General features: G+C 45.3%; 1 protein-coding gene across 1 annotated transcript in view; it reads left to right on the top strand.

The window, feature by feature from the left end:
• The first annotated feature begins 6,188 nt into the window (after window positions 1–6,188).
• The window catches only part of Top2a (DNA topoisomerase II alpha), a 30,641-nt gene continuing 25,844 nt past the window's right edge, over window positions 6,189–10,985 (top strand). The window contains exons 1-5 of the mRNA XM_036196464.1: window positions 6,189–6,298; window positions 7,153–7,305; window positions 7,916–8,006; window positions 8,733–8,796; window positions 10,780–10,925. Coding sequence (XP_036052357.1) covers window positions 6,278–6,298; window positions 7,153–7,305; window positions 7,916–8,006; window positions 8,733–8,796; window positions 10,780–10,925 — 475 coding nt within the window. The 5' untranslated portion in view covers window positions 6,189–6,277. The remainder of the gene's footprint in view (window positions 6,299–7,152; window positions 7,306–7,915; window positions 8,007–8,732; window positions 8,797–10,779; window positions 10,926–10,985) is intronic.

The raw sequence follows: 10,985 nt of genomic DNA, 5'->3' as shown, positions 1-10,985 counted from the left end.
ACTGTCTCTGGGAGTATTTTTAATTTGGATATTGAAAATCATTTCTTTTTTAGGTAATACAATTTAAAACGTCTCTTCACACGGTCTGACAATATAAAATATATCTACTCTACAATCTTGGAATATAGGTATAGCAATTTGATGTTAACAAAAATATGTATTGTCCTGTTTTCAAATATTAGATATGGTCATTTAAGGCAATAGTCCCAATTTTAAAAATTTTGCCCTATCAAATTGTTTTTAACCAAAAATTGTGTTTCACTTAAAATGCTCTGTCTGTTTTTGTTCAATAAATTGTTGAACTGGTCTTATTAACATTTGAAACAAATATACAAAGCTCATCATATTTGGAAGCAAGTAATGTCACTTAGACACTTTCTGTTCAGATTCATTCCTTGTAATGTTGACTTTAACTGACTTCCTTTTTTGTTTGAGTTTTTTGTTTGTTTGTTTTTTAAAGACAGAATTTCTCTGTATAACAGCCCTGGCTGTTCTGGAACTTGCTTTGCAGACCAGCCTGGCCTTGAACTCACAGAGATCTGCCTGCCTCTGCCTCCCGAGTGCTGGATTAAAAGCTTGTGCCACCACCATCCGTGACCAACTTCGTTTACAAAGATTTCGGGTGTGTGTTCCTTATGGAGGAGTCTGATGTAAACAACTGTCTACAATTACCGCATCCTTCTCAGAACACTGGTCACGGTCGTCAGTTGTATCTAACTGTATGTTATACTGACTGATGTTAATCTTGGTGTAAAAGTTTTCCTTGGGTTGGGGATTTAGCTCAGTGGTAGAGTGCTTGCCTAGCAAGCGCAAGGCCCTGGGTTCGATCCTCAGCTCAAAAAAAAAAGGAAAAAGTTTTCCTCATGTAACTTTGTCTTGTGTTGTTCTCTACAAAGTTGTATGGTTGTTACCTCCTGACTTACATCCTGGATTTTAGCTAAGTGTTAGGGTTACCATGCCCTCTCGGATGGGCCCTCTTCTGAGGCACACTTCATGGCTGCTCCCCTGTTGCTCTTTGGTCAGCTTTGAAGAAGTTACTGGAAAGACTGACACCCCAAATCCCTGAAAGCCGTTGTGGACTATTCCTTTACACTATGTGAAGAGGGGTCACCGTGATTGGCTCAATACAAAGCTAAATGGCCAATAGCCAGGCAGGAGGGATAGGTGGGACCCCTGGACAGAGAGAGCCCTGGGAAGAAGAAAGGCAGAGTAGCCATCCAGATGGAGAGGAAGCAGGATGGGCAAAATGGAGATGAGGTCACAAGCATGGGGAAGAATGTAGATTTCAAAATATGGGCTAATTTAAGTGATAAGAGCTAGTTAGAAACAAGCCTAAGTAAGGCCAAGCTTTCATAATTAGTAATAAGTCTCCGTGTCATTTTTTTTGTAAACTGGCGCCCCCCCCCCCAAAAAAAAAATCCATCTACAGAAAGCAGTTCAGGTGACCTCTAGGAGGGAGACGAATGAGCCATGGACTAGTCACCCCTCCCTCTTTTTGGCACTCTGGATATTGGTTTTGGGGACTCAGAACTAAAACAGCTGGTTTAAGCCCTCTTTGCCCCCCAATTCACTCCTGTCTCATCAGCTCAGATCAGCTTAACATCCTTCAGGACCAGCTCGCTCGACGCCTTGACTGTTAAAGTACTCAAAACAGACAAACAAAAACAAAAAACCATCACCACCAAAACACTAGCTGTGACTGTTGCTAAGGATGGGATTTCTGACCTCCTTCATGACTAATACTGCCTCATCCCAACAACTCCTAACTGGTTTGACATGGGGCCTAAAGACATAGGGACCAGACAAAAACCTCCGATCCCCACTACTCCAGCTCCTCCTCCTGTGGATCACTCTTTCCTCCTTTTTATCCTCATATTTATTTTTACCCTGTCTTTCTCCCCACTCCTACACCCCCTCCCCAAGGTAAGGTTTCTCCATGTAGTCCTGGCTTGTTCTGGAACTAGGCTGGCCAAGAACTCACAGAGATCTGCCTGCCTCTATCTCCTGAGTGCTAGGATTAAAGCCACTACCACCCAGAAAATTTCTTTCTTTCTTTCTTTTTTTTAAAGATTTATTTATTATGTATACATCATATATGACTGCAGGCCAGAAGAGGACACCAGATCTCATTACAGATGGTTGTGAGCCACCATGTGGTTGCTGGGAATTGAACTTAGGACCTCTGGAAGAGCAGTCAGTGCTCTTAACCTCTGAGCCATCTCTCCAGCCCAAAGATTTATTTATTTGTTTATTATGTATGCAGTATTCTGTCTGCATGTGTCCCTGCAGGCCAGAAGAGGGCACCAGATCTTTTTACAGGTGGTTTTTGAGCCACCATGTGGTTGCTGGGAATTGAACTCAGGACCTCTGGAAGAGCAATCAGTGCTCTTAACCACTGAGCCATCTCTCCAGCCCCTCATTTCTTTATTTCTATTTTATGTGCATTGGTGTTTTTCCTGCATGCATGCCTGTGCGAGGGCATCGGATCCCCTGGAACAGGAATTACAAACAGCTGGAGGCTGCCATGTGGGTGCTGGGAATTGAACCCAGGTCCTCTGAAAGAGCAGCCAGTGATGTTAACTGTTCATCCATCTCTCCAGCTCCCTTACCCTGTCTTTTAAATGTTTTGCTTGCCGAACTACACACTGTACCCAAACAAAATGTCCCAATAGCTCTCCCAATAGCACCCCACCCCCCTACAACAGCTTGTTCCTGATACATCTGCAAAAAGACTTCTTAGATATTGTAAGGGTTCTGTCCTTAATTACGACGTCATCCTGTGACACGGGCCAGCCTAAAAAGCGGGCGGGCGGGCCCTCTGTGTTCCCTCCCCTTTTCTCTTTCCAGCTCTCTTCCCTCCGAGTGGTCTCTCTGTCTCTGTCTCTCTCTGTCTCTCTCCCCACCCCCTTTCTCTCCCAATAAAGCTCTAAAAAGTAACTATGTTGCACTGACTCTTGTGTCCAGCACTCTCCGCCAGCAGCCAGCCGCAAGCACGGGACCGCCACCAGTGCCACCGCCTTAACCAACATATGTGACTCCAGCACTCCTGCTCCGTCGGCATGGCCGCCGCGCAGCCACCAGCCACGAGCAGCGCCGATTTAACCAACAGATACGCGGTGGAGAGACCTTCATCCCTTCCACCCTGCAATTTTTCGCATCAGTTCTGTTTCCTCCTTTGATGCTCTGTAGCGCCCCGCTACTTCTTCTGGCTCATTTCAGTGCAGCAGTCCTGACAATGGCACCAGTCAGTGTACCCCGAATCACCAGCTGACGCTCCTCCCTCTCCTCAAATCTTCCCAGAAAAACCTCTCAGTTTTTACTCTGTAACCAAATCATACAGCCCTCTAATAATTACTTTTTCACGATCTTCAGGAATACAGGACAGCGGTCACCTGACCCACCGCAGCCGAGTGAAGACTCTAGCCCTGCTACATGACCAGAGCCCCCCCATCACACCCCCGCCGCATGGATTCAGAGCTACGTGCTCTAACGAAGATCCTCCTCAGCAGAAAACAGCTATGATGCCTCTGCCCTGCAGTCTTTATATCCTTTCAGAGTTAGGGTAGTTTCCTGCTGAAAACTGCCCTTCCCAGACTCCCTTGCGGACTACAGAAGTCATTTCTTCCTCCTCAGGGGCCCCATCCCATCTTCCTCTGGAGGCATTTTGGCCATCCACGCATGCGGGTGACAAAGATGCCCCCTCCCTGTGGCTGGGAATAAACATGGTCCTATCCGAGGTCAAACCAAGGCTCTCTCCACTTTCCATCTCTCTACAGCTATTTCACTAATAATCTAATCACGAAAAACTGTGCAACTCAGCCCCGCTTGGGATTTCATTCGTAATTTCTAGATGTTTAATTGTTGAGTGTCCATACTGCCAAAGGGAACTTCTCAGCAGGTTTGAGGACTAGCGATCCTGAGTCTCTTCCCGGGAACTTCCTGTACTCTCTCCTCCCTGGTACTGGTCCTCTACTTCCCTTAGCCACAAGCCACCCAGAGGCTGAACTCTGGGAGCCCTGGGGATTTCCTGGTCTACTCCAACAGAATACTTCGCTGTTATTCTCAGTTGGGGGGGTAGGGCAGAGACAGAGAGATCCAGAGTCCCCACTCCATCAGTCCACTACAGGGAAGAGATGACGCTCTGGAGAGAGACAGAAACCACACAGCGCCCAGGAGAAAACAGCCAGATGTCTTATTCAAGAAGTGCATATGCGTATGCAAATACGCTCTAAGAGAATCTGGCTTCCATCTAAAAGGACCGACAGAGAGGACTCCCCAGAGACAGGAACGTTAAGACGGTTTTGTAGAATGGGCAGGGAAGCCAGTCCTGAAAAGCGGGGTGGGGGTGGTGGTTGTGGGGGTATTGTGTGTGAGGGGGGTGGGGAGGTGGGGGTAGTGGTAAGAAGCACTTCAAGCAATGGTCTTTTCTGGGTCATGCGCTGAACACTTTATCTGTGATTCCTCACTGTAGGAGGATTCTCTCTCTCTCTCTAAGACAGGATTTCTCTGTGTAACAGCCCTGGCTGTCCTGGAACTCTCTTTGTAGACCAGGCTGGCCTCGAACTCACAGAGAATCACCTGCCGCTGCCTCCCGAGTGCTGGGATTAAAGGCGTGTGCCACCAGCCCGGCTAGAGGAGCTCCATCAGCACCATTTTAGGGGTGGTAGCTCCTCCCCCACGTCACTCAGTCTCAACTCCTGTCCTCCAAGAACTGGCACCTAGCGGATACCTGGAACTCACTTTGTGTGCACTGCCTTCCGGTCCCGTTATTCCCAGATGCTCCCTCGTCGTGAATAAACATGGTTTCTGCCTACCGTCAGACCAAGCCTCTCTTTCTTTCCGCTTTCGGTCTCTCTACAGCTGCCTGTAAAAATCTAACACTAAGGGCCAGGCGGTGGTGGCACGAGCTCTTAATCCCAGCACTAGGGAGGCAGAGACAGGTGGATCTCTGTGAGTGTGAGTTCTAGGACAGCCAGGGCGGTTGCACAGAGAAACTTCGTCTCATAATTTTATTAGTTAAATTAAAAACAAGAACAACAAAAATCTAGCCCTGGCTGCTCTCCAGAGGTCTTGATTCAATTCCCAGCAACCACATGGTATCTCACGACTACCTATAATGGGATCTGATGGCCTGTTCTGGTGTGCAGGCACACATGCAGACAGAGCACTCATAAACATGAAATACCTAATAATACTCAGGAGGTGGCAGTGGCGGAGGCCGTGGTGGCGCACGCCTTTAATCCCAGCACTCGGGAGGCAGAAGCAGGCGGATTTCTCCGAGTTCGAGGCCAGCCTGGTCTACAGAGTGAGTTCCAGGGCAGCCAGGGCTACACAGAGAAACCCTGTCTCAAAAAGAAAAATTAATACTAAAATTTTAACTTCCACAAGAGGATGCTAATGCTCCCAGAGATGTTGCATGGCGCCTCTACACTCTTCCATGTATAGACAGACGCCTAAGACCACGGCGGAAGAACTTTCTTTTCATTGAAAATAAATTGAAGGGGAGGGGGGACTGTCACCGGAAACGGGTTCCTTAACCCAGTGGTTCTCAACCTTCCTAATGCTGCGACCCTTCGATACAGTTCCTCAAGTGTGGTCATCCCCAACCACAAAAATGAATGCGTTGTTACCTTGTAACTGTAATTTTGCTACTGTTATGAATCGTGATGTAAACGCAGGGGTCGAGACCCACAGATTGAGAACCGCTGCCTTGACCGGCGCTCTTTTCTGGGGGTGGGGCTAACTCCCATTCCTCTCGCTGCCTACGTGAGGATTACGGGAGAATTTCTGTAATTTTAACGAATCTGAGACGAAGAACGAACAGCCGTTTCTACACCATTTCACTCAGCCGGAGAGAGCTGAGGAAACCGCTTTGCGCATCCAGAGCGCCTTCTCTCCTCAGAGCAAGTCCGGCTCGGAGCACACGGCCCTTTTCATTGGTCAGATTTCCTGCCAGTCCCCGCTACAACTGCTATTGGTCTATTTTGAAGAGGCTCCCGCCTCCTCCGCCCGATTGGTTCATTCGAACAGGCCGCCTGTGCGACGGCACAAACAAAAGACTGTCTGTGATTGGTTGCTCTTAACAGAGCCAATGAGAGCGATTCGGTGATAGGCTCCCCTGATTTGGGCGGGCTAGGCGAAGGTCGGAAGGAAACCAGGAAGGCTGCCCTAACCGCCGCGCGTCTGTGGAGCAGCGTCCTGGTCGCGGGTCCCCGCCGCGTTTCCCACTGGCTACAGTCGCTTTCGGGATCCTCGCGCCCCTTTCAGGACCGTCACCATGGAGTTGTCGCCGCTGCAGGTACAGCTCGCGGGTCGGGGGGCACCCGGGTGGCAGCGCCTTGACGCGGGTCGCCGCGTCCGTGTCAGCCGGTGAGGCTCCCGGGCTGAGGGCTGCGGGCTGCGGGCTGCGGGCCGGCGGCGGGGACCCCGTCAGCCCCGTCCCCGCGGCCTTGGGGGCCCGTGGGCGGGGCGGAGCTCCTGCCGGCCTGATGCCGTCCAGGCTGACTTCCCGCGGGTCGTGCGGTTTGGGGGGTGGCGGCGGCTTCCAGGCGGCCCGTGATGATAGGTGTGAGGTCCGACGGCCCCGGGGACTGGCGAGGGGCTGCAGGAAGGGCCTGCCCGAGGCCGGAGTGGCACCGTCGGTTATCTCCCCCACCAGACTGTGTGGGCGGCCCGTGAGATGGGCCGGTTAGGTGAAAGAAGTGGAGCGGGCGTTGTTCTCCAGGGCCGAGGTTCCCCCACTTGTGATGCGTGGCGACAACACCTGTTTAGACGAGCACCTGTAGCCTGACCCCGTGGGACATGCCCGGAACGGCAGCTGCCCCTGGACTGAGGCAGGGGGATGGCTTAAGCCCCTTAGTGGGACCCTCTGTTAAAGTGAGCAAACTAGCCCGCCCGCCAGGTCTGGGAATGTTTCCCAGAGGTCAGAGCGTGGGCCTGGCACCGCGCACAACACACAGCTTAGAGCCGAGGCACAGGGATTCTGGTGGAGGTGTTTGGGCACTCTGTAAGCTCACCAGTACCTACAAGCAGAGGTCGAATCGTGGTAGAGCGGACTGAGTTTATCGGCCTCGGAGATCTCTTTCTTGATCGTTTCGGGTAAAGTTGTGGTTAAAAGAAAATCAGTTTTCTTTTTCTTCCCCCAATGACTAGCCTGTAAATGAAAATATGCAAATGAACAAAAGGAAAAATGAAGATGCCAAGAAAAGACTGTCTATTGAAAGAATCTACCAGAAAAAAACACAACTGGAGCACATTCTGCTCCGCCCGGATACCTACATTGGCTCGGTGGAATTAGTTACCCAGGTAAAAACCAAGCTGTTGTTGGATGGCCTACTCTTTCAGGTTAATGTTTGTACTGAACTCACTGTCACTGGAACTGACAGTGACAGTAAGTGCACATAGAGTAACACACACACACACACACACACACACACACACACACACACACGCACACATTTCAGCCTTTATGCAAGAAGACTACTCCCGGATATATTGGTGCATGCCTTTAATCTCAGCTCTGAAGAGGCAGAAGCAGGTGGATCTTTGAGGCCAGCCTGGTCTATGTAACCAGTTTTTGGCTACCCAGTGCTACATAGTGAGACTCAAAAAAAAAAAAATTAAGAAAAGAAAAAAAAATGGAAAAATAAAAGAAAGAGTAGATGAGCCGGGTGGTGGTGGTGCACACCTTTAATCCCAGCACTGGGAGGTAGAGCCAGGCGGATCTCTGTTGACGAGGCCAGCCTGGGCTACAGAGTGAGTTCCAGGGCAGGCTCCAAAACTACACAGAGAAATCCTGTCTTGAAAAACCAAAAGAAAAAAACAAAAAACAACAACAAAAACACACACAAAAAAACTAGATGATTAGTGACAAAACAATAAATGAATAAAAATAATTTTGCTTTTTTTTTTATAGCAAATGTGGGTTTATGATGAAGACCTTGGCATTAATTATAGGGAAGTAACTTTTGTTCCTGGTTTGTATAAAATCTTTGATGAAATTCTAGGTAAGTAAATATTTTTATATAAAGATGGTACTAGTCAAGTTCTTAAGAATCATTCATACCAAACCCTCTGTAGACATAACTCCTCGTATTTTAAGTAATTAGTTGTCAAAAGTGAGGCAGTCAGGCTGGATGTAGTGGCTCACTCCTTTAATCCCAGCACTTAGAGGTAAAGGTGGGCAGATCTCTGAATTTGAGGTCGACTTGGTCTTCTACATAGTGAGTTCTAGGACAGCTAGATCTTGCCTCAAACTAAAAGTGAAGTCTTACAAAGTCCAGAAAATTAAGTTTTTCTCTGGGAACAATAGTATGAACAAAAACTGCTATAATAGGGGCTGGAAAGATGGCTCATCAGTTAAGAGCACTGTCTGCTTTCCTAGAGGATCCGGTTCAATTCCCAGCCTCACACAGGCATAACATTCAGGCAAAACACAAATGCACATAAAATAAAAATAAATACATGATATTCAAAATTGCTATAGTAAAACAGCGAGGTGGAAATTCTAGCACTGGGGAGGTAGATGCAGTAAAATCAAAAATTCAATACTCTTAAACTACATAGCAAGTCAAAGTCAGCATGGAATACATGTAAGTCTGTCTCAAGAAAAATTATAGAAACTAACACCTTGTTATTCTCTTGTTACTTCTGAGTTTATTTTTCTATATTGTAGAGCTAATGTGTTTTAAAGCATTTTAATGTCTCTAAGTGTGCATTTCATTTTCTTACAGTTAATGCTGCAGACAACAAACAAAGGGACCCAAAAATGTCCTGTATTAGAGTCACAATCGACCCGTAAGTGTGGGCTTTTGTGTGCTGAAGCTCACATTATTTGTATTTGCTTTGATTACTAGTGAAGATAGCTTTTTTTTAAAATTAAGGTTCCTGCTGGGCTTGGTGGCTTATCACACCTTTAATCTCAGCACATTTGGGAGGCAGAGACAAGCATAGCCTGCTCTACAAAGTGAGTTCCAGGAAAGCCAAGGCTACACAGAGAAACCCTGTCTGGAAAAAATAAAATAAGGTTTGCAAAAGTACAGAAAGACAGGATTCTAAAATGAACAGCCTGTGGGTACTCAACAATTAAAACTAACAATTATCAGTAGTTTTGTTTTGTTTCCTGTAGACAGGGTCTCACTGTGTAGCTCTGGCTAAAGTGGAACTTGCTATGTAACCTCAATGTGCTGGTCAAACTCAGAGATCTGCCTGCCTCTGCCTCCCAAGTGCTGGGATTAAAGGTGAGGACCACCCATAACCAGTGTCATCAACAGTTTTCTTGCTGGGCCTGTTGGTATAGGCCTATAGTCCTCGATGCTTGGGGATATATGTCCCAAATAAAAGTTTTAAATTTTAAAAAAGGCTGAGAGTGTAGCTTGGTGGTAGCATGTGTACAGTCCATGGTTTGAGCCCCAGTACTACAGAAAACACAGAACAAAACACTTTGCCATATGATAGCATACACTATTCATCTCAGCACTCAGGAATAGTCAGAGAGATCTTTGTGGGTTACAGACCAATTAGAATTCATTGGTGAGACCCTGTCTCAAAACAAAACAAATTGACATATTTGCTCTGAACCATTTCAAAATAATTTATAAACATGATGCTTAATCCCTAAATAGTGTAGTAGTTCAGCTAGCATTTGCAGTAATTGATCAGTTGTCTAAAAATCTAAAAGGTATTATTGGGTTTTTTGTTTCTTTTCTGATGATGCTATTGAAACAGCAAACCAGCAGGTGGTAGTAGAGAATAATTTGGGTTTACATTTCTGGGTTTAAATGCTCATATTCCTTTGTGGGGTGGTCAGGATGCCTGTTTCACATTTTTTTTATTAGCCTTATCAGTGCTGACCTAAACTATGCCTAAGGCTCTTGTGGGGTATATGTTAATGATGACTACATAATAACAATCTTTTAAAGATATTGAGCTAGTTTTAACTGGTCCTATTTTGTTTACAGATAACAGATAATATTAAACCAGTATTATTATTTGTACCATATATATATTTTTTATATTTTATAAATTATACCATATTTTATATATATATATATATAATTTGTACCATATTTATATGTATTTGTACCATAATATATATATATATATATATATATATTTTATATTTCTGAGAATTGGTCTAAAAATAACTAAGATAAAAGTCCTAGTAACTGAGCTGCAGAGATGGATCACCAGTTTAGAGAACCTGAGTTTGGTTGCCAGTACCCACATTGGGGGTGGGGGGATCTAATGCCTCTGAGCTATGTGGGCACTTGCACTCATTTGCAAATAAGCACACACACATATACATAATTTAAAAAGTTTGAGTGACTAACATTTTGTCAGCAAGCAGGGCAATTTGTTTATTATTGGTAATTTTTTCCTTTTTAATGTTTTTCAGTATGTTTTATTGGGTGGGAAAACTAAAGGAAGTAGGAATATATAGATAATCCTCTTAAAAGGGTATCATTTCCTAATTTTGTCCTTTTAAGTGAGTACAATTCATTTTCTTTTGTTTATCCTAGTATTTTTAAATTTCATGTTTTTTCAGCTTTATCAGTGTCTACACAGGTGTTGGAAAAGGTTTCTGTTTCCCACCTCTTGATGCTATTTCAGATATAGTAGGAGCTAAGCGTGTGGAAAAGGTTGACCATGCTAGCTTTGGAGGGTATATGTGTAGAGAGTCACAATGAAATTGAAACTTGTAGATTTATGTATTTTATTTTCAAATGTTAAGTATAGTTTAAAATTTGTTGTATAATAAAATTTTCTGTCTTTTCTTAGAGAAAATAATTTAATTAGCATATGGAATAATGGAAAAGGAATCCCTGTTGTTGAACATAAAGTGGAGAAAATGTATGTCCCAGCTCTCATATTTGGACAGCTCTTAACCTCTAGTAACTATGACGATGATGAAAAGAAAGTAACAGGTAGAGTATTGATAGAAAATAATGTTTATTGCTGAAAAATAACATTTTTAATAAGAGTAA

This window comes from Onychomys torridus, chromosome 8 (assembly GCF_903995425.1).
Source record: "Onychomys torridus chromosome 8, mOncTor1.1, whole genome shotgun sequence".
Classification (NCBI taxonomy): Eukaryota; Metazoa; Chordata; class Mammalia; order Rodentia; family Cricetidae; genus Onychomys; species Onychomys torridus.
This window is presented reverse-complemented; position numbering and strand designations above follow the sequence as displayed.